General features: G+C 37.6%; 1 protein-coding gene across 1 annotated transcript; it reads left to right on the plus strand.

Moving 5' to 3' along the window:
* Positions 1-10,052: 10,052 nt before the first annotated feature.
* On the plus strand, positions 10,053-18,115 carry FGA (fibrinogen alpha chain). Its single transcript, XM_043567027.1, has 6 exons — positions 10,053-10,183; positions 12,465-12,590; positions 13,055-13,238; positions 14,335-14,480; positions 15,072-16,452; positions 17,207-18,115. The coding sequence occupies exons 1-6, from the start codon at positions 10,130-10,132 to the stop codon at positions 17,926-17,928; spliced, it is 2,613 nt and encodes an 870-aa protein (XP_043422962.1). The 5' UTR covers positions 10,053-10,129; the 3' UTR covers positions 17,929-18,115.
* The last annotated feature ends 6,620 nt before the right edge of the window (positions 18,116-24,735 follow it).

Here is a 24,735-nt window from a genome sequence, read left to right on the forward strand (position 1 = left end):
AATATCACCTCAGTGATTTATCCCCAAAAATAATTTTTGAAGAATAGCCATGTAGAGAAATATAATATAGCCATATAGCTAATAAGTGAAACATTTAGAAAATATTTCACAGTGGAAGAATGAACAAGATGATTTATTAGTACAATAGGATCGAATGCAATGATTACATAATAAGTATAATATCTCTGTGTAAACATGGAAACATTTACAAAATAAGTGAAATTTTAAGATGAAAAAAATTCTAGAATAATTATGTAAAAAGTATCTATGCATACATGTTGAACAAAATGTAATCTTGACATGTATATATTCTTTGTACATATTTATTCTCCCCAACCAATCTAATGTAAAATTTAATAAACATACTAGAACACAAAATACATATAAGGAAGTCCAAAATCTTTTCTGATTTTTCAAATGATCACTTACTCAGTGCTTCTTCTAAAATATCAATTATAACATTCTTTCAAAAACATTTCAGAGCTCCCTGTTTTGGGGAGTGTCCCAAATATGTATTGGTCTGCATGTTGGATAAACCGGCAATGGTTGTTAGAGGGGGGCTGACTGATTGGTAGAGAAGGGATTCTAACTTTCTCTGTATATATCTCTGTGTTGTTTGATTTGCTATAATGAGTACATATTAAATTTAAAGTTAATTTTAAAACCCAATGAGATCGAGACAAACAGATGAACCACAAAATCCTATTTTTTTAGTTACTAATATTCGATGGTAATTATCAAAGGGCTACAGTTTCAGCAATAAAGCATTAAAAATACTTCCAGACTCAGTTGGATGATGTCTCCACAAATAAATAGAAATAGAAAGGATTATCTTTTTTTTTTTTTTTAAATTTTTTTTTTTCAATGTTTATTTATTTTTGGGACAGAGAGAGACAGAGCCTGAACGGGGGAGGGGCAGAGAGAGAGGGGGACACAGAATCGGAAACAGGCTCCAGGCTCTGAGCCATCAGCCCAGAGCCTGACGCGGGGCTCGAACTCCTGGACTGCGAGATCGTGACCTGGCTGAAGTCGGACGCTTAACCGACTGCGCCACCCAGGCGCCCCGAAAGGATTATCTTGACAAACCTTAAAAAGTCTACTTTTAAGTGAAATGAAGAGTTTGAGGCTTCACAGACAAAGATTATTTTTCTTCACAGCTCAAATCATTAGGTGACTTACTCAACCCTTTCCCAGACATGCAAAAATTCAGGTCACTGCAAAATAGGCAGGCTAAGTGCAAAGCAAACATGCATGGTCCCACCGTTTGAAAACCCTGCAGAGGGAAGCTTCCAAAAAGGAAGGTCTTGTACAGGTGTGCTGATACCATGACTTCCGTTCCTGAAACTACAAGGCAGAGTTCTTTCATCAACAGGCTGGAATAACCATTCATGAACAAATATCAAGATTTTCAAACCTACCTCTGAAGTGCTGTAGCTTTTTGTTTTTTCAATTCTCTTTATGCTTAGTAGTTGTAAAGATTATGTTTCAGATTTGTAGGTGGGTTGAAAATGAATGAGAAAGGAAGAATATTAAGTATAGACAACTTGACCAGATCTAAACTTTTTGACTCTGGACTCTAACCAGTATAAACTAGCCAAAGTATTTATGGTAGAGAGCTTTGGTTATTCAGCTGATAAGAGTGAAAAACAAAGTACACATGTAACCCTGTGGAAAATATAGCTCCTTGATGGTTTTTTATCAGTTTGATGTAGCTCCAAAACAGTGTTTGGGGAAGAGGAAAGAATTAAAAATAGTAAGAGGAGATAAAGTAGATGGATAATAATAAGTTGGTGATAAAGAGACCAAGAATATGGGAAAGATTGTTTCAGGTATCTTTTGGGGGGGCGTGCATATCCCTCAGAGGCAGAGACTGAGTTAATCATAATCTTGGTACACTATTCTCATTCATCTGTGCTGGGTCATTCTTTTGATTGATTCTTTTATTCAAACTTCCTTTTCTTCCATTTGTCTCCTTAATAGACAATTATTTCAATACATTTGATGTGTTTATTTGCATACATTCTTATAAATCATGAATTATTCTTTTGTATTATGTATTTTTAAATTATATAAAAGGCACTGTGTTATAAATTAGTATTATCTGGCTGGTCCCCAAATTCTTTGTGACTGGTCCATGTTAAGATAGGTAGAAAAATTAAGGGTTTTCTAATGTAGAAACATTTTTTCCTATATTATCTTTGCTCTGATTATAGTCACTGAAATGTAATTTTATATCTTTGGAATCTAGTAATAGAAATTTGGGCCTATATTTTATACATCCTTTTTAAAATTTCATTTTTCTAGTAATTATTTTTATTTCATTTTATAATCTAATAGGTCTGTGATTGTTTAGATATTTAATAAAATGGTCCTTTGGCTCAGTTGGTTAAGTGTCCAGCTCTTGATTTTGGCTCAGGACATGATCTCACAGTTTTTGAGTTCGAGCCCCACATCAGGGTTTGTGCTGACAACACAGAGCCTACTTGGGATTCTCTCTCTCTCTCTCTCTCTCTCTCTGTTCCTCCCCTGCTCATGTTCTCTCTCTCTCTCTCAAAATAAATAAATGAATAATTAAAAAAAAAAAACTACAAAAAAAAAAAAAAAGAGAAACACCGCTAAGGAGAAAAAGAGAAACACTGCTTCACTGTATTTATTATTTTTTTCAATCAACTCTATGTTAAGATCTACCCACAATCTGAGTATTTTGTAATTTCCCTTAATTTTCTTTTGAACCCAAGGGTTATAAAGTGAATATTACTTGGTTTTTTAAAATTATCTATTTTTAATTAATATCTAAATTTATTGCATTATGGTCAGAGAACATAGTCTTGATATTAGTTCTCAGTTGTTTTGTTTTTTTTTTTTTGAGATTTTATTTTTAAGTAATCTATACACCCAATGTGGGGTTTGAACTCATAACCCCAAGATCAAGTGTTGCAAGCTCTTCAGACTGAGCCAGCCAGGTGCTCCTTGATATTGGTTCTTCAGAGAGTCACCAATTATTCTGGGACAGAGGAAATTATCAGAGAATTAACTGATCCCATAAGAGTGTACATAAATCATAGTCATTCTCCAACAATGGTCTACACACCAGAAGAGTATTAATATTTTTTCTCTTAAGGAGAAAAACAAACTAAAGACATACAGTCATCAGCCTCATAAACATAAGCCTTGATCCCAATGGCCCGATAGCCATGGCCAACTATGAGTACTCATAGTAGGTTTGACCATTGACTTGTAGAACACTCCTCTGTGTCAGGTTTGAAAGACTTTGGGAAGGCTGTCTGGCACAATTTCAAGCTCTTGCTTATTTCAATTTAATTGGGAAATACTGAAGGTACAAACTGAGATAAATTCTGGATCATGATATTTAATCAGGTTTACAACTAGGTCAAAAATGAGTTTCCCACATCCAAAATCCAGTACCCTTGGCCCTCACTCTCATTTCAAACTTCTCGTGGGTTTTCTTTTACTGGCAACTTTGAAAGCACAAAATGACCTGCGGTGGATGGGAAACCTCCCTAAATAAATCTAAGTGTTGACTTCCCCTCAATAAACACAGCAGGGCAGATTCCACTCTGTGATGAAAGTGGCTCTTTCAAATCCTCAGGGGCAAATAGTTAAAGTGTGACTTTAAAAAAAATTTGACCTAACGTTTAAGAGACCTTGGACTGGCAATGTTTTCCTTCCTAACTTGCTCTCCTTACATCACAAAGCTATGGTAAAGGTCAAATGAGAGAACATATGAAATTGCTTCAGAAATAAAAACAAAAAACAAATATTTTGTTTTGTTTTCTTTTCTTGCTGCTAAGATTGGTATTGCTGCATGGGATTTGAATCCAATGTCATTTAAGTCTGGAAATATAATTTTAAAATTTTAATGTTTTCTTGCTGTTATTTTTTAGCAATGTTTTTCTTTTGTAATAACTTTTATAAATTTTATAATTTTATTTTGTAATTTTTTTGCAGGAAAGTTACAAAGATACTACAGACAGTCAGTCCCCTGTACCTGTCACCCAGTTTCCTCTAACGCTAACACCGGACATTACCATGATTCATTTGTCAAAACTAAGAAACCAACTATAGTAGTTCTTATTCCCTACCTGTCACATGCTATTTATTCTGTTCCATCAGTTTTTTTATAAAATTTTTTTATGTTTATTTATTTATTTTTTTTCAACGTTTATTTATTTTTTGGGGGACAGAGAGAGACAGAGCATGAACGGGGGAGGGGCAGAGAGAGAGGGAGACACAGAATCGGAAACAGGCTCCAGGCTCTGAGCCATCAGCCCAGAGCCTGACGCGGGGCTCGAACTCCCGGACCGCGAGATCGTGACCTGGCTGAAGTCGGACGCTTAACCGACTGTGCCACCCAGGCGCCCCTTATGTTTATTTTTATAAACATTGAGAGACAGAGACAGAGTGCAAGGCAGAGAGAGAGAGGGAGACACAGAATCCGAAACAGGCTCCAGGCTCTGAGCTGTCAGCACAGAGCCTGACCAGGGGCTCAAGCTCATAGACCAGGAGATCATGACCTGAGCTGAAGTCAGACACTTAACTGACTGAGCCACCCAGGTGCCTCTCTGTTCCACCAGTTTTTACACTAACGTCTTTATTTCTGTTCCAGGATCCTAGCCAGGATACAACATTACATTTAGTTGCCACTTTTTAGTCAACTTTTGTAACCATTTCTTAGTTTGTCCTTGTTTTTCATGACATAGACTGTTTAGAGGAGTATATTCTGGTATACTGGTAGTATTTTGTAAACTGTTCTCCACCTCGAGTTTCTCTGCTGTTATTCTCAGTAATTTTTTGTTTAATTTTATCTAAGCAAAAATTTACCCAGATGCGTTCTTCAAATTGCCTTGGTGTTACTGTAGAAAGACCCATTTAAAATAGGTTCCAATAGGAATCACCAAGAATTAAATTGCTCTTGATAATTAAATTTACTCATACTTTTCATATAATTTCTTGCTATGGAACATCTAAGTTTCTTACAAATGCTATTTCCCCAGATCTCAATAGATCATTATTAAATCAGTACCAACTGATACATCTTGTTTGCTAATCTCTAACAGAACCACAGTGAAATCGGCAGAGAAGTGTGCCAAATTTAATGGATTTAAGGTGTATGACATTAGGAATGAAACCATGTTGGTGATATTAACACATCAATTGATTATTCATTTGTATAATGGTTTAACTTTTCAAAAATAGTATTTATATACTTTAATGCATGTTCAAGGCAAACAATTTGATACATCCAGTAAAATTTAGTAAAGCACATCATAAGTAAAATTAATTTATCTTGAAAATGAATTATTTAATTGATAAACACAGTCAAAAAGTGAGAAGAAGTAAAGCAACGGGAAAAATCCAGGGGCCTCATTTTCGCTCATCCTTCTCCCTTCCCCTCCCTTCCTCCCTCCTTTCTTCTCATTCCCTTTCTTCCTCCCTCTCTGCTTCACTCACACATACACACGTGTCACACATACACACACTCAGAACTACTTTAGTGGAAACTTGATTAAAAGTGCTTAAGCAGAAGACTGTGAGAATAATGCATTAGAACATAACAAAGAGAGAATTATTACTCTATTATTGGAACATTATAAAATTTACTTTCAACAATACCAAGAAACTATTCAATTACATGGCTATTAATCTGGAAACAGTTCAATTTTAACAAATAAAGTAGGTTTCTTTCCTGGCTAAGTAGATTAAGGAGAAAGGCAGTGTGACAGAATCAAAGATCAAGGAAAGCTCTTCCCCTGCCCCCTCCTCCGTTTTATAAATCCAGTTCAGAATCATTTCTGTGTGTTTAAGGAAATCCCCATCTTTTCTCTAGAGCTATAATTGCTAGGGAAACTATTTGGGACCATCAGGGTACTGATAAGTTCCAAAAGTAAAAGTGCCATTAGTTACTCCTACATGTTATCATCAACAACTCATTCACCTTTCACAGTAAACAGCTTGGTTAAAAACAAACTTTTGCAACAGCCCTGAAATGCAGGAGACAAAGAGAGAAGATCAGATACACAAAGCTAAGCAGCCTTGCCAGTGTTTTCCAGTGACTCCTTTATAGATTAGTCACTGCTGTAAAATCTGAGGCAGAGGACCCGAAAGAGTATTGTGAAGTACCAGAATTGCCTAAATTTTTACCATCCAAGAGTTTCAAATTTTAGAAATTAATTTTAGTACTTTCTAACTGTGCATTTAATATTGTTTTGATAAAATATGTCCTGTCAAAGCAACATTGTCTTCTGGTTATTAGGACAATAATAAATGCACACAGATTCATACAGATTTATGCTAGAAGACATAGCGAATATTTTTCAGAAGCATCTTGAATTTTTAGACCTGAATTAAACCAGATATCTTAAGGAACATTTATACAAAATGTAACAGAAAGTAATGCAGAGATGATTCTCTGCTCTGTATTTTAACAGTACTTTGAATACACATCACAGAATTTTTCCTTTCGTGTTGTATTAGGTTAAACCATGGGAAACTGCACATATTTATCATTTGGACCTACAAAGATGGCAATTTTATATGGCTTAACTTCTTAGCTACATATTGATTTCCTCACCGATTTTAGGTACAAAACTATACACACGTCATTTGCCTTTCTATTTCAAGAACACAGCATGCAGGGCTGACAAGTCGTAGGCATGCAGTAAATGGTCATTACAATTAAACAAATGAAGGAATAAGTGAACTGCTTTGAGAATTCAATACACGTAGAATAAACGCGTAAAGAAAGAGATGTTCTCTTACTTCCCTGGGATATAGCCCAGGGAAGGACGAATATCTCACTCAAAAGAAAGCTGAGGATTTGTCTTGTTTTGTTTGGTCTGTACTTGTTATGTTTACACAATGGCTATATATGTTACTCTTCATGCGTAAGTTTTGATAGCTCAGAGCCTGAAGCCTTCTTCGAATTCTGTGTCTCCCTCTCTCTCTGCCCCTTCCCACTCATGCTCTCTTTCTCTCTCTCAAAAATAAATTTTACCAAAAAACGTTAAAAAATAAAAGCCCTGAAACCTAATGACAGCTGTAGAATTTCTATTCTTTTTACATACATTATATACCATTCCAGGCCTGCCAGATGTTACAGGATAGCAAATATATGAATCCCTGCAATTAAATAATTGTAATTTGTGGAATATAATATTAATTTCAAGAGGATAAATAATCCCTCTCATTGGTGTTAAAAAATTAGGATATAGTCATCTCTGGGAAAAATACAATACTATAGAAGTTATGGCTTAAGAAATGAAATTTCTCAGATTTTGCCCACAATTTATATACTTGTAAAGACATCCTTATTGTCACATGCTTTTAAAAAATGGTACTCCTTGGGATGCCTGGGTGGCTCAGTCGGTTAAGTATCCGACTTCAACTCAGGTCATGATCTCACAGTTTGTGGGTTCTAGCCCCACATCAGGCTCAGAGCCTGGAGCCTGCTTTAGATTCTGTGTCTCCCTCTCTCTCTGCCTCCCCACCCCCCATTCACATTCTGTCTGTCTCTCTCTCTCTCTCAAAAATAAACATTAAAAAAATTTTTAATAAAAAAAAATGGTACTCCTTGTATTATTTGTTGTCTGTTTGTCTGCATGGCTTCCTGGTGAAGCAAAACCTGCTTCTCCGTAGGTTATATTACATGGGTGGAGGGCCCAGCGTGGTTGGTGCCCAGTCCTGCAGTCCTACAAAAGGGCCTGGTTATGGAATTCTGGTACTGGAGAGACAACACGGGAACTTGCAATTCTGTGGCACTAGGACATTCTAGGAACAATAAAAGCTACCATCTGGGTCTCCTACTGTGTACATCCAACATGTTATATATATGCCATGTTATATAATCTTCAAAACAACTCTGCAATATAAATATTGCCATCCCCATCATACAGATAAGTAAACTGCTTAGAGAATTTAATTTGTCCATGTCACTTAGCTAGAATCCAGATCTCACTCTCTGCAAAGGCCATTATTCTTCTGCCATACTGTGCTGTGACAGCCTTCCATTCCTCTAACAAATACTTACTAGTATTTACTCTCCACCAGACCTTGCACTAGGCAGTGTGCCTTGGCCTCATGAAGCTTAGTGCGAAGGAGACACAGACAAATAGCTTCCCAAATATACATTATCCTGTAGTGATAAAATATTATGAAGTAAAACAAAACTGGGTTAATGGTATGGCTGCTCTTTGTGTTAGCTAAAGAAGGTCTCTCTGAGAAGGTGTCATCTGAGAAGAGCCCTGGATGTGCAGATACTTGAGGGAACTGTGGACCAGCAAGGCTAAAAGCTAAAGGTGGTGCCTTGGAAATGCCCTGATGTGGCCCAGAGCAGTGGCATTCAGTCAGACTGTTTTCTCTTAACTTACTTTCAATTAGGTTGTGTTCCACTAAGTCACCTGAAGCCCACCAGGGTGTTCTCTTCCATAGACTATGCGCACCTCCCAAGTGGAACACTTTCAATAAGCACACAAAATCATCTAAAGAGGTCAAGCCTCCAGCTTCTATCCATGCCTGGCATTTTGCCAGTTCAGTCATTGCCTATGAGTACAACATTCCATAGAATCACTGCCTTCCAAAACCTGGATGGGACTCTAGGGTCCCCTCTAAGTATTGCACTATGGAAGAACAAGAGATTGCTTTTTTTTTTTTTTTAATGTTCTCATGAGATTTCTTTTTTTTTTTAAGTTTATAAAAAATAAATAAATAAATAAATATTTTTTTAAAAAACTACAAAAAAAAAAAAAGAGAAACACTGCTAAGGTCTTCATTGTATTTATTATTTTTTTCATTCAACTCTATGTTAAGATCTACCCACAATCTGAGTAGTTTATAATTTCCCTTAATTTTCTTTTGTACTCAAGGGGCTCAATCCCATGAACTGTGAGATCATGACCTGAGCTGAAACCAAGAGTCGGACATTCAACTGACTGAGCCACCCAGGCACCCCAAGAAATTGCTTTCAATTGGAGAGATGAAATCAGGTACACTGTAAAGTGTTTTCTAGCACAGTGCCTGGCACTTAGCAAACACTCAATAAATATTAACTATTACTATTATCAGAATTGACTTCACATAGGAAGCACAATTTGAGGCAAGGTAGGCTTATCAGACAAATGACAGGATGCTCAGTTAAATATGTATTTCTGATAAACAACAAACTTTTTTTTTTTGTATAAACACATCCTAAATATTGCACAGGACACACTTACCTTAAAATGCATTTGTTGTTTATCTGAAATTCAAATTTAACCGGGTATCCTGTTTTTTTTTTTGCTTGCTAAAACAGGCCACGGAAAACTTTCACATGAAGAAGAAGAGCAGGGAAAGTAAACTGGCAGGTCCAAAGGAATAGACACAGAAAGGCAATGATATTTTTCATGCACTTTATGTTCTTCAATAATTGTTAACATTTACCCAGTACTTACTGTGTGGCAATCACTGCTCTGAGGGCTTTACAAGGATTAACTCATTTATTCTTCATAAAAACATGTAATTTGTCCAAAAGCACAGAGCTGGGAAATGGTGTAACTGAGATTATGGACCTAAGATGTTTGGTTCCAGGGGCTACTGTCTTAACCATTTTCGATGAAGGAAACTAATCTGTTCAAGGTAACTTACAGAAGGACTTCAGGGACAGCCTGTCACCAAAGTAATTTTTTAAAAGTCAGATCATCCAACCATATTTCCTACATAAAGCGAAATATCATTTGCCAACTCTGTTCACAACAGGCTACTGCTAGTCTGCCTCAGCCACTCTCCGTACTTTTTCAAGTCTCAAGTATAGAGATACGGCTTCCTATGTTTCCTTTTGCATTTCTGAAGTCATCCTGTTCCTGGAATGTGAGATCATCCTGGAATTGCTTCTACCTTGGCAACAACTTATCAAAAGCAAGCAAGCTTGGGAGAATTGAGCAAGAACTTCTAGGACACCAACCTTAGAGAAGGAGCAAGGGATGTAGGAGTGCATATCGACTGTCTAAACAGGACGAAGATAATGATTAATCAGACCTCCTTGCAGATTTAAATACGATGGGAACTAGGAGTGGAAGCTGTCCTCCTTTCTTTCAGCGGGAGTGCTCCTCAAGACTCAGCCCCACCCTTAGAAAAGATGTTTTCCCTGAAGATCTTTTGCCTGGCCCTGAGTGTGGTGGGCACAGTCTGGGTATGGTCACCTTTATTTTCTCTTCTTGTTTTCTCTCTGGTGTTTATTCCACAAAGAACTTGCAGGTCTAAGTCAGCCTTATGTATGTCCTCACACACTGTGTGTCCTAGCACGCTTATGTATGCTAACACACTGTTAGCTTTATCAGTTTTAGGCCATGGAGGCAAGTTCCTAGATGAGCCGGAGACCTCAAGAGTAAGAGGGAGGCTTAGCTGGACCAAAGTACAGAAATTCATAGGGGAAACTCTAGTATCTGTAAAACACAGTCTTACAACATTGTTTGTTTGAAGGGAAGAAATCTTTGCCATCTTTGTTCCAATAAAGACTTTGGATAGTTAATGCTAGTTAACAGAACAAAACATTCCTCTGATAAGAGTTTTTAAAACCTAATTGTTAATTTATTGCTATTTGTCCATAATAAGCAGAACAGTGGTTTAATATAGTTTTTCTGAAAGGTGGTTTTTATGTTTCTTGAGAAAAAAAGAAAAGTAAATTAGTTGTCTTTGAAAACATATGACATAGCAAAATCAGAAGAGAGTAACTGAGAAGGCAAGATGCTTTTTGGGAAGCAATCTTTTAAAGTAGTTATTAAATATTGCAATAATTTCTAAAGTTTGACTCCAGAGATCTATAGAACAGAAGACTTCAATTTAAAAGCTTTTGAAACACTTTGGTCTCATAAAAACGTGACAAATGTGTTTAAGACACTTTGTTACTTTCAGGCTATGAATTATTCCAATTTACTTCTTTCTCTTCACCACTCATATCCTGTTACCAGAGTAGAAAAAACTAAAGAGGGATTCTAACTTAATTCTCTTCCTTATAGTAAACTAATAAGTAAAAAATTTTATGGAAAATAAGACTAACCTCATTTGCGAACATGGTTATTGCGGATAATGCATACGTTTTTGGTTATTTTTACCTATTGGCATAAATACTTAATTTTTGCCTGTTTTTATTGTTGTACCATTTTATTTTGAAGTATATTTGAATTTATAATTTTATTTCTTAAACAAAGAGATTATACTTGTTCCTTAATATAAACTGTCCTTGATTGCTTGAATTATTATCATTATTATTAGAGTATTTTTTAAATGAGACAGCAAATATTAACTAATTATAAGAATAAACTATCTCTGGGCCACCTGATTGGCTCAGTAGGCAGAGCATGTGTCTCTTGATATCAGGGTTGGGTGTAGAGATTAATTAAAAAAAAAAAAAAGAATAAACTATCTGAGATTAAAAAAGTTATAGCAAAATCCTTGTAAGTTGGTGATACAAAATAAACATAGTTAAAACTTAAAACCCATGTCAACTGATACAAAGTCCTGTTGGAAGAATATATTTTTTTAAATGTTTATTTATTATTGACAGACAGAGAGACACAGAGCATGAGCAGGAGAGGGGCAGAGACAGGGGGAGACACAGAATCCGAAACAGGCTCCAGGCTCTGAGCTGTCAGCACAGAGCCCGACGCGGGGCTCGAACTCACAAACTGCAAGATCATGACCTGAGCCGAAGTCGGTCACTTAACCAACTGAGCCACCCAGGCGCCCCTGGAAGAATATTTTTATGTCCTATTTTATCTCATAGATCACAATAGAAAATTTTTAGAAATCTATATTTCTAATTAGAAGGTATTCAAAAAGTCAGCTATGGACCATTATTTTTGTTTTCAGTCTACTCTTTTTCTTTACAAATAAAAAGGAAATTTTATTACATGAGTGGATAACCTAAAAAACATTTCCCAGTCTGAATTGGCCGTCTTTGTATCTTTGGTATGTACTTGCTCAAATAATAGACCCATAGGGTCAAAGTAGAAACTTGAAGGAGACACTAAGCTAAGATAGTTTGTTTTTTTCCTACTGAAACAGAAATTACAGGATAAAGAACTCTGAATTTTTCAATTACCTTTCTATCTGTAGACATTACTCATAATGAAAATGTAAATTTTAACTAATTTTGTAGATTCAAATAATTTTCCTTACATAATAAATCCTTTAAAACTCCTACCATTTATTAAATGCTTGTTTTGTCTCAAACACAGTTAAAAAATGTCTTCACCTTATCTCCTTTAATTCCCGCAACTCCATGAAATGGGTATTAGGGTTTTCGGTCAAAATCGAAGAAAGCTTGATTTCTGAAGCTTGCAGATGCCCCAAACTGGTGTTCTTAATCTCTGTAAGAACCTTCCCCCTAATTGGGATTTACAGGCATGTTGGTGTCTTCTCCTATCTGCCTAATGTTGTTCTCTTTTGTGTGTATGAATGAATCCTTAAAGACTGGAGATGTCCAGGAAGGTGACTTTATAGCTGAAGGAGGAGGTGTGCGTGGCCCAAGAATTGTGGAAGGACATCACTCTGTGTGCAAAGAGACAGACTGGCCCTTCTGCTCTGATGAAGACTGGGTGAGCAGTTGGCATAGGGAGTGGGAGAATATTTCCCTGTGGTGCTAGAATTGTGCACAGGCCGGCCCAGTAGGTCCCAGAAAACTTTTCCAGTGGGAAATAATCTAATAGCTCATTACATGCCAAATTAAAGAAGACAAATGGAAAGCAACTTCACTCTGAAAGCACTATTTAAATTACCTCTCAAACTCTGGGTCATTAGTGGGATTAACAGATTGGATTTTAGTTGCATGTTCAGGCCTCAAGATTTTCTGGTGGCTATTTTATGGTTAAGTGAACCCTCATTCCAGGATTTCTCTACAACCTATGACTAGTCCTCTTAAACTACTTTTAAGTCAATAGATGATCTAAAGATATTGGGGTGGGGGGGCGGGGGGAGCAACGGGGGCTGCATGGAAACCTTCAAAATTATACTGGATCCAAGATACAGACCCTTAATGTAATTTTTTTCTCTTCACTTCCAGAACTACAAATGCCCTTCTGGCTGCAGGATGAAAGGGTTAATCGATGAAGTCAATCAAGATTTTACAAACAGAATTAATAAGCTCAAAAATTCACTATTTGATTATCAGAAGAACAATAAGGACTCTAGTTTACTGACAGGGAATGTAATGGAACTTGTGAGAGGGGATTTTGCCACCGGTAACAGTAAGCATTACAGATTTGGTGCTTTCACTTTATAGCACACAACAAAACAACAATAGCCCTAAATAAATATTCTGTCTCCTTATAGCAACTTCAATTTTATCCCAAAGTACTTAAGATAGAAACACGTGCCTTTATGATATTCCTAAATTTTAAGGAGGGGCTTCTTTTTGTTATTTTTATAACATAAAAAAGGTTAGCTTAGAATTGTTTAAAGTCACAAAGTCAGAATTTGGTAGTGAAGAGTAGACTTTAAGTGTGCTCTTTTTTAAGAGTATATACTGAAAATAAGATGAGCACAACCTTTTGAGTAGATGTTTTTGTTTCTATCTTACAGAGGAGGAAACAGAGATCATGAGACTCAACCAAAGACACAAAGCTATCATGTGATGGAGTTAGGAGTTCAATCCACAGACTCCACCAAGCTCTTTATGTTTTGTTTGGTTTGGTTAATTCAAAATATAGAGCCATGTTCTTTCTCATAGGACTATGACTAAGCCTTAGGACTAGGAAACACTCGATTTCCTCTGGGCGTGGGAAGCAAGTTTACTGAGGCTCCAGTTACTGAAGCCTTGCTGTAATTCTCTATATCGTTAGAAGACACTTAACTAATTTAATGCCAATGGTGCAACCACAATAATGGCAAGTGAATGATCATGTTGACCTAAAAAAAATAATAATAAATAAGTAAATAAAAAAGCTTAGGAACAATTTCAAATGGATAGGTTGGAAGAAAAACTTCTCAGTAAGAAAATCCATGAATATGTTTAAGTCTCTTGGCTAAGGATATGATGAAACAATTGAAATGTGATCAAACTATTTAATCTCCTAATGACATCTTTAAAATTCCAAATTTTTTCTTCTGTATCTATTTGAATTACTAACTGCTAGTAGGGCATCTTAACGGACAGCCATGGAGGACTAGAGGACATAACATTGTCCAAAAATGCCTAACAGATTTGGAACTCGCAAATAAAATGTCCAGAGAACAAATTATTGTTAAAAGGGGAGGCTATTTATAAGCAAGTTTCCTTCTTTACTGGCTATTATAAGCAAAGCACTTGGCAGATACTTCAACATCCATATTTTCTTTTTTCAGACAATGATAATACATTTAGCCAAGTGTCAGAAGATCTGAGAAGCAGAATTGAGATCCTGAAGCGCAAAGTCTTGGAACAAGTACAGCATATCCAACTTCTGCAGAAAAATGTCAGGGATCAACTGATAGATATGAAACGACTGGAGGTGAGTAACTTTGTGGCTCTGCCACCAGAATTTCCTTGTTTTTGAATAGCAGGAAGCAAATTCATTGAATGTCTACTGTATGTAGAGCAAGGTGTTATATCCATTATCCGACTATGAAGTAGGTATTATTTCCCCACTCTACAGATGAAGAAAAAAAAAAAAGGCTCAGTGATACTAAGTACATTTTCCAAGGATACATAGACAGTAAATTTCAAAAGCAAATATTAAATCCCTGCTTGTCTTGTTGCAAAGCTCTGACACCACTGTGCCTCTGAATCTTCAATCTGAGTCTCACTGAGGCTCAATTCATTAGTGTTTCCTTTCAGAGGGAATAGTACCTTACTCTTTATCTATTTTAAGACTAAGATGAATCCAAATAGCTCCTGTTGCTTATCCAGGCAAACCTTACAATACCCACATCTCTTCCACTGAGGGTATGACATAAATGAAAAACAGAATTGATTGGTAGGTCTCCAAGTAAAGAAATGAAACCAGTTTTCAAAAAATAAATTAAATGCGAAGAACTCAATAGACATAATTTTCCTTATTTATATCTGCCTCTTTTCTTTATCTTTCTTCCCCTCTCTCTAGGTGGACATTGATATTAAGATCCGATCTTGCCAAGGGTCGTGCAGTAGGGCTTTAGAACGTAGGACAGATCTAAAGTACTACGAAGATCAGCAGAAGCAACTTGAACAAGTCATTGCCAAAGACTTACTTCCCTCTAGAGATACGCAATATTTACCACTGCTGAAAATGCGCACAGCTCCAGATATGATTCCTGGGGAGTACAAGCACCAGCTTCAGAAGGCCCCTGCAGAGTGGAAGGCACTCATGGAAACGCAGCAGATGAAAATAACGTTAGAGAGGTCTGGTACAGATGGGAATGCCCCAGGAGACTCTGTATCGCATGGAACGGGATCAGTGCCTGAAAGCCCTAGGAATCCTGGGAGCTCCACACCTGGAAGTTCTGGCACTTGGAACCCTGGGAGCTCCGGACCTGGAAGCTCGGGCGCTTGGAACCCTGGGAGCTCCACACCTGGAAGTTCTGGCGCTTGGAACCCTGGGAGCTCTGGACCTGGAAGCTCGGGCGCTTGGAACCCCGGGAGCTCCGGACCTGGAAGCTCAGGCGCTTGGAACCCCGGGAGCTCCGGACCTGGCAGTGGCAGCACGTGGAACGCCGGCAGCTCTGGAGTTAGCAGTGCGGGTACTTGGAACGCGGAGAGTGCCAGCTCTTGGAGCACTGGAACTGGCAGTGGCGGCTCTTGGAGCTCTGGAACTCCTCAGCCTGGAAGTTTTAGGCCAGATAGCTTAGGGCATGGGGACACCAGGCCTACCAAGCAAGAGTGGGGCACGTTTGAAGAGGTGTCAGGAAGTGTATCTCCAGGGACAAAGAAAGAGTACCACACGGGCAAACTGATCACTTCTAAAGGAGATAAAGAGCTTCTTATTGGTAATGAGAAGGTCACCTCTGGTAGCGTGACCACCACTCGTCGTTCATGCTCTAAAACTGTCACTAAGACAGTTACAGGTCCTGATGGTCGCAAAGAAGTGATCAAAGAAGTGGTAAACTCCGAAGATGGTTCTGATTGTGACTTGTCCCATGCTTTTTCTGGTAGCCTAGGGGATCTCCATTCTAGACACCCTGACTTGGCGAGTTTCTTTGAATCTGCCTCAACTGGAAGCAAATTTTCGAGTGTACTCACACCTACCTTCAGAGAGTTTGAAAGTATGGGCTCGGAATCTGACATATTCACGCACTTAGGGGAACACGAGCTCCCTTCCAGTGGTAAAACTTCAACTCACAGCAAACAGTTGGTAACCACTAGTAAGACTTACAACAGAGGAGACTCCACATTTGAAAGCAAGAGCTTTAAAGTGGCAGGTGAGGCCGGAAGTGAAGCGGAACACGAAGTCCTCAGAGGAGCATATACCACCAAAAGAGGCCATGCTAGAGCTCGCCCTGCCAGAGGTATCCACACTTCTCCTTTGGGGAAGCCTTCCCTGACCCCCTAGACTAAATTCGCCCGCAGTGCCTCCCATAGCACCTTGAACTTCTTCCCTAGCCCTCTATTACACCTTATGGAAATGACACCTTTTGGTTTTTTGTTTTTATTTTTTATTTTTTTTTGGCACTAGACTGTAAGTTCCAGGAGGGCGGGGACTTTATCTATCTTATTCATCTCTGTATTCCCAAATGCCTAACAGTGCTGAGAGTCATCACTCAATAAATAACATGTTAAATGAATGAATGAATCCCTCTGAAACTCAATTTTAAATTTGTTTAGCCGAATTCTTTCACCATTCAAAATGTGTGCTGTTGGAATTGTCACCCAATTTATTAATCATATTTTAAGTGTGTGTCTCAGTTGACATTAAGGTCAGGTTAAAAACAAGTGATATTAGCACTAAATGATGCTTAGATATCGTTGCTGGTTACTTGCTATTATCAGTACGGGCAAGTAAAATTTCAAATCCATTGAGGAACATCTCCCTTGCAATTTGTAGGTATAAATGTCGCTTACTTGCTTAATCTCCATCTCAGTGTAGGTGCATCCTTCCCCCCTGGAGGGAATGAAGGAGGGAGGGAGGGAAGGAAGGAAGGAAGGAAGCAAGGAAGGAAGGAAAAGGAAGCCAGTATCTGCCTTCATTTAATCTGGGCCATGCCTATCTTTGTAAAGTTAAATGAGAGTAACTTCTTCCAACCAGCTTAATTTTTTTTTTAGACTGTGATGATGTCCTCCAAACACATCCTGCAGGTGCCCAAAGTGGTATTTTCAATATCAAGCTACCCGGATCCAGTAAGATTTTTTCTGTTTATTGTGATCAAGAGACCAGTTTGGGAGGATGGCTTTTGATCCAGCAAAGAATGGATGGATCACTGAATTTTAACCGGACCTGGCAAGACTACAAGAGAGGTTTCGGCAGTCTGGATGACAAGGGGGAAGGAGAATTCTGGCTAGGCAATGAATACCTCCACTTACTGACCCTAAGGGGCTCTGTCCTTCGGGTTGAATTAGAGGACTGGGCTGGGAATCTGGCTTATGCAGAATATCACTTGAGGGTAGGCTCTGAGGCAGAAGGCTATCCCCTGCAGGTCTCCTCCTATGAGGGCACAGCAGGCGATGCTCTGATTGAGGGTTCCGTGGAGGAAGGAACAGAGTATACTTCTCATGCTGGCATGCAGTTCAGCACCTATGACAGGGATGCAGACCTGTGGGAAGAGAACTGCGCAGAAGTCTACGGAGGAGGTTGGTGGTACAACAGCTGCCAAGCAGCCAATCTCAATGGCATCTACTACCCTGGGGGCTCCTATGACCCAAGGAACAACAGTCCTTATGAGATTGAGAATGGAGTGGTCTGGGTTCCCTTCAGAGGTGCAGATTATTCCCTCAAGGCTGTTCGCATGAAAATCAGGCCCCTGGTGACCCACTCGGAGCAGAAGTGAGAGTAGTCTGTTTTCTTTGTTTAGTGAAGTGGAGAAAGAGTAAGGAAGATAAAGGAGTCAAGATTCTTTACAATCTATTAAAAAATTCACAGGTGCTATTTTATTACTCTTTGTACTGTATCCAAATGTAACTGAGACATTTTACTACTTAAAAAAATAAAGTTATATGAGTTTTTTTATCCTTAAAGTAGCTCTGTGGGTTTTAACATTTCTGTCAGGATACACCAAGGAACATTCAATACATCATGAAGAAGGGGTCAGATGGATGCTCCTCTCTGCAACGCTTAAGGGTGTCGTTTTGAGAACTCCTCTCCCACACCATTCAAGGGCCATTGTAAAGTAAAAAAGTTATTTCATCCATTTGGTATGAATAGGTTGAAACCGATACTTTAAGTTACAAATCAGTGAATTAAACAATGGCTGCACTTTGTAGAGGAACTTACAAATTATGAAGTATGTTCATCATCTCTGTTAGCAAGCAAATCCAGGAAGAGAGGAGAAGCATTTTTTCCTAACAGAAATACAAATCTGTTTTTTTAGCCTTTCAATGAAGACCATAATGCCTACTTAATTTTTTCCCCAGAGTCTAACAGATTTCTTTCAAAAACACATGGCATGAAAAAAATGCATTTAAAATCCTTTCAATACTTACAAAGTATTCAAAAAATACTATTACTATATGTTGAATTCATAAACTCAATTTATGTACATTGGCCAGTATTTTATTTGATGTCAGTTTTATCATTGTTCTTTGCGGACTTGGCTCCTGTCCCCCGTTTTTTTTTTTTTAATGTTTGTTTATTTATTTTGAGAAAGAGAAAGAAATCACGCAAACACGAGCAGGGGAAGGGCAGAGAGACAGAGGGAGAGAGAATCCCAAGTAGGCAGTGCAGAGCCCGATGCAGGGCTCCATCTCCCAAACCTCACAACCCATGATGAGATCATGATCTAAGCTGAGATCAAGAGTCAGTTGTTTAACCTTGCTTAACCGACTGAGCCACCCAGGTAACCCTCCAGCCCCCAATCTTTAACTCAAGTTTCTTTCTAGTGAGAAGTAGTTTCCATTTACATTTGAAAAGGTATTAAAATATTGCTTTCATTTGCACAGTTTGTACCCCAGTGTAACAGCTCCCTTTATCCTAGAAAAAAGGAGGAGAAGAAGAAGAAGAAGAAGAAGAAGAAGAAGAAGAAAAGAAAGAAGGAAGCAAGCAGACAGACAGTCTAGGAACAGGGGCCAGAGCCTGGAGGGCAGACAGAAGATGAACACAGTGGCTTGAAAATGAGTCACATATGAAGCCCCAGAATTCTTGCATTTTCTTACATGCAATTAAAAATCCCTGGGGTGCCTGGGTGTCTCAGTTGGTTAAGGAGCCAACTTCAGCTCAGGTGATGATCTCGCAGTTTGTGGGTTTGAGCCCCATGTCGGATTTATGCTGACAGCTCAGAGCCTGGAGCCTGCTTCAGATTCTGTCTCCCTCTCTTCCTGCCTTTCTCTCTCTCTCTCTCTCTCACTCTCTCTGCCTCTCTCAAAAGAAACAAACATTTAAAAAATCCTTGATACAAATACACCTCCAAATATTAGAATAATCAGAGAAGAATTTTTTCAGAAATAAAAGAAGTTTCAGGGCACCTGAGTGGTTCAGTCAGTTGAGCATCCAACTTTGGTTCAAGTTATGATCTCAGGGTTCGAAAGTTCGAGCCCCACATGGGCTTGCTGCTGTCAGCCTGTCAGAACAGAGCCTGCTTCAGATCCTCTGTCCCCCTCTCTGTGCTCTGCCCCCCGCTTGCTCTCTCCCAAAAGTAAATAAAATTTTAAAAAAGAATTAAAAGAAGTTTCATTTATTTCAGATGTGGGCATTCCATGTCACCTCTATACCTGCCCCATTTACACTCACACATATGCGTGCCTAGAATTTGAGTTGAGAGTAGGAAGTATTTTATTTTCCAGAATGTCCTACTATTATGGACAGAGGTCCCCAAATGAAAGTGACTCTGAATGCAAAAGGCCATTCATTTCTCTTTTATTTTGAAGGCTTCGAGTTTATTGGCAAAGAACGGGTGACCTCTTTTAATGTAATAAACAATGGCCAATATTAACAGAATCGTGGATCATTGGAGATATAGTTTAGTTGTAAGAAAAGACACCAAGCATCTCTTTTCCATTTTGCCTTTAACTTATTGCTCTATTTCCCTTATTCCCAAAATTAAATATTAATTTAGCTCCTCTGACTCTCATTCACGAGGGAAGCCCAACTAGGTTTTCACTGTTATTGCTTTCTTGAAATTTCTCCCTTTAAAGTCAATAAGGGCTTTGTAGTTCTAAATTTAACATCCTACATTCAAACCTCCTCCTGCTTGACATGTTTTAAACATCTGCTGTTATTGTCCCCACCCTACCTCTTCAATCTGCATTTTTCTCTTGATTTTTGGTTTTTATTCTTTATTAAAAAATTTTTTTTTTAATGTTTATTCATTTTTGATAGAGACAGAGACCAAGAGGTAAGGGGCAGAGAGAGAGAAGGAGACACAGAATCCAAAGCACGCTCCAGGCTCTGAGTTGTCAGCACAGAGCTGGACGAGGGGCTCGAACCCATGAATGGTGAGGTCATGACCTGAGGTGAAGTCAAAAGCTCAACTGACTGAGCCACCCAGTAATCCCTTTCAGTCTTTTTAACTGGCAATTCCTTCTTTAACCACTCCTTAAATGTAGGAGTTTCTTGTTACAGTAACATTAATACTAATTTTTATCAGTTGGGATTAGGTTTGATGCATGTGGCTTATATAAGACAGAAACTTATTTCTTATTCCCAAAAAAGTATATAGTAATATGTCTCCTAAGTATCTTCAGGAAGCCATCATCCTAACAAATGGCTTTCATCTTCAAATTTACCTCATGTCCTGTCAAACCATGTCCTGTGGCAATCTGGAAGACAGAGGAAAGACAGAAGGGAAATGGAGTACCTTCTCTCTTTTAAGGAACTTTCCTGGATGTTCCATACAGCACTTTTACTTATATCTCACCAGCCACAGCTCTGTCACATGGACATACCTAGGTGCAGGAGAGGCTGAGACACCTTGACTGTTAGCTTCATATAAGGCTATCCTAATTAAAATTAGGATTCTGTTAATAAGGAGGAACAGAAGAATAGATGTTGAGGTAGGCAATTAGAAGTCTTAACCAGCCCATCTTTTCTCACTCTCTACGTGAGTATATGTTCTCCTTGGTTGACCTGACAATCACTGTAGCTTCGATTACCATCAATAGGTTGATGATATAGCCTAGTCTAAAACTTTGGCCCTTTAATATCCATATCTTCAACTCATACCAAACACCTCCAGTTAGATATTTCTCATTAGTCGAAGATTGAACTAATTACCTTCTCATCAAAACCTGTTGCATCTTCTGTATTTCTTGTCCCAGCAGAGGCATCATTAACCCCCAGCTTCCTAATCTAGAAAACTTGAGCTCCTTCTTGCTTCACTTTTTAATTCTTGTGTCCAATCTACTTCCAAACCCTTTTCTACTCTAAAAATGACCACTCTTAGAGCACTTTTATGCTCTTATGGTATCTTGAGTTAATCTTTTTTTTTTTTCAAGAGAGAGAGAGAAGAATCTTAAGCAGGCTGTATGTAGGGCTCAATCTCACAACCAATAGATCATAAGTCAAAATCAAAAGTCTGATGCTTAACTGACTGAGCCACCCATGTGCCCCTTGAGTTAATCTTTTCTAATTTGGGCTGTTTAACCATCTCTTAACCTCTCCCTTTACCACCATTGCTTTGCTCATTCATTCTCCACAAAGTTACCTTTTAAAAAATAAAGCACTCCTGCTTACAGCCTACCTTGAGGTTGAGTTGAAACTTCTTTGCTTTGCATATAAGCTCTTTCACAAATTGGTCCCTTTTCAGCATCTACATCCACTGCATTTGGATTGCATTGAACTTCTCACTAGTATCAGAAATATCAGATCCTTTAATGAGTCTGCACCTTTGCATACACTGCCTAGAAGCCTCCCCTTGATCCTTAAAGATCCAGCTCACAGTGTTCCTTCTGCAAACTCTTCCCTAATGCCCACCCTAGAACATAGAGCCAGGAATTTTACTCTGGGCCCTCAGAGCTCTTGTTTCTATCTCAAAAATAACACAGTGGATCCCTAACTCTAACATATTTGTTTACGTTATTGTGACACCAGATTGTGAACTCCTTGAGGCCAGAGCTCCTGTATGTAGTGTTTCCTGCCCTACTCCAGGATGTCTCACCTATTCCAAGATTATACAGTTAAGTTTTAAAAGTTTCTTCAAATATTTTTACTGTTTTTCTCTTTACGTTTAAATATTTAATTACCTAGAATTTATTTTAATATGTTATGAAGAAGGTCTACTTTTGTTTTCTTATGGATGGATAGTCAGTTATGCTGGGATCAGTTATTAAAAGCATTCTTTGCCAGTGGAATTGAAATGCCAATTTTGTTGAAAAAAACAAATTGATGTGTATATATATATATATATATATACACACACACACACATATAGGTATATATATATATGTGTATATATATATATATATATATATATATATATACACTCTCCTGTGTTTTTATCACTTTGCTCATCTTTAAAGTATAGCTTTTTGGTGATTATCCTTCTTACCCTCCACTTATTTTTTTTTTAAGCCAAAAAAGTTTTACTTTCAGATTTTTACTTCTTTTGTTTGTTCTAGGGCTTTACAACGGTCTTTCTTAATTTCTTAATTTCTTAATTTCTAAATAGTTACTCTTAATTTCTAAATTAATTTTTTAATTAGTCTTTCTTAATTTCTAAATAGTTACTCTTTTAGGGAGTTAGGGTGAGTCATCTTTCTTTTTTTTCTATAACCCTGACCTCATGTGGAATTAGTGAATCATCTTTTAAATATTAATTTCCATGTATCTCATAAACTATTTAGCTTAAACAATTACTTAATTCCAAGTCTTTTAGAATTTTTAAGACATTCTTCCTGGACAAGTACATATTCATTCTTGTGAATGTTTCATAGGCAAAAAGAAGAATGTATACTTTTACATTTGTAGGTTATGAAATCTAATATTATCAAAAGCTTATTGCTGGTATTATTTAAATATTCTATAGATTTTCCTATTTTATGTAATTTCTATATCATATTTTGAAATACATACATCTACATGTACATATGCTTATATAAACATACATTTTTGTATGTGGTCATCTGTGTGTGCATAATAAGATCTTAGTCTGTGGTTTCGTATATGTGTGTGATCTCTTTGTATTCTAGGAATTTTGCTTTGTATGATTGGTTCTTTTATTGTCTAGTACATGAAAGATTATGACTGTTAGATCTTCTGCATGGATTGTACTTTTTATCATTAAAGTATTTTTTTACTTATTTTATCCTTTTAGAAAAGAATTCTACCTTGTCAAATATTAATATCGTCATCACTCCCAATCCTTTTTCTGTACATTTACCTAGGTATCTTTACACGTCACTTTCTTTAGAAAACTTTTCTAAAATAATAGATGAATTTTAAAGCACAATTTTGTTTTAATTCATTTATTTTTGAGAAGAGGGAGCGCATACACTCACGTACACGGGGGGAGGGGCAGAGAGAGAGGGGGAGAGAGAGAAAATCTCAAGCAGGCTCCATGCTCAGTGCAAACCTGGCATAGGGCTTGATCCCATGACTGTGAGATCACAAACTGAGCCAATATCAAGAATTCGATACTTAACTGACTGAGTCACCTGGGTGCATTTTATTTTATTTTTATTTTATTTTATTTTATTTTATTTTATTTTATTTTATTTATTTTTATTTTTTATTTTTATTTTTTCTACTAAAAATTTTTTTAAGTTTATTTATTTTGAGAGACAGAGAGAGTAGAGGAGGGGCAGAGAGTGAGGGATAGAGAAAATCTCATGATAGAGAGAATCTGATGCAGGGTTCGAACTCACAAACTGAGATCATGACCTGAGCTGAAACTGAGTCGGATGCTTAACCAACTGAGCCACCTAGGCGCCCCTGGAATACTTTTGGTCAATAATTACTAGAGTTTCTCTAATTAAGGTGAGAACATTTTATAAGTTTATTTTTCTAGTGAGAAATAGTCATTTAGGAAGATTAAATAACGTGATGATAAGGAGCACATCTGGGAATGAACTCACAAGAATATTCTTATAGGCTTAAACCACCTAAGTTCCACACAGCATTTATTATCAGTTCTAGGATGATGATATTGTAATTTAACATGATAAACATGGGAAGACAGTTGATCCTTGAACAACACAGGTTTGGACTGAGCAGGTCCACTTACATGTGGATCTTTTATGGTACGGTACTGTAAATATTTTTTTATGATTTTCTTAGTAATATTTTATTCAGTTTACTTTATTGTAATAGTATAGTATATAACACATATAACATACCAAATATGTGCTAATTGACTGTTTATGTTATCAGTAAGGTTTTTGGTTAGAAATAGGCTATTAGTGGGGTGCCTGGGTGGCTCAGTGGGTTGAGCGTCTGACATCGGCTCAGGTCATGATCTCATGGCTCGTGAGTTCGAGCCCCGCACTGGGCTCTGTGCTGACAGCCCAGCGCCTGGAGCCTGCTTCCGATTCTGTGTGTGTCTCTCTCTCTACCCCTAACCCACTCTCATTCTGTCTCTCTCTCAAAAATAATAAATAAACATTAAAAAGAAAAAAAAAGAAATAGGCTATTAGTAATTAAGTTTTTGGAGAGTTGAAAGTTAAACTTGGGTTTTCTATTGTGTGGTGGTCTGAGCTCCTAGCCCCTG

Source organism: Prionailurus bengalensis, chromosome B1 (assembly GCF_016509475.1).
Source record: "Prionailurus bengalensis isolate Pbe53 chromosome B1, Fcat_Pben_1.1_paternal_pri, whole genome shotgun sequence".
In the NCBI taxonomy this organism is placed as follows: Eukaryota; Metazoa; Chordata; class Mammalia; order Carnivora; family Felidae; genus Prionailurus; species Prionailurus bengalensis.

Coding starts and splice junctions, on each gene's coding strand:
- FGA (XM_043567027.1), top strand. CDS start 10,130: ATGTTTTCCCTGAAGATCTTTTGCCTGGCCCTGAGTGTGGTGGGCACA. Junction 13,239..14,334: donor GGATTTTGCCACCGGTAACA/GTAAGCATTACA, acceptor TTCTTTTTTCAG/ACAATGATAATACATTTAGC. Junction 16,453..17,206: donor TAGAGCTCGCCCTGCCAGAG/GTATCCACACTT, acceptor TTTTTTTTTTAG/ACTGTGATGATGTCCTCCAA.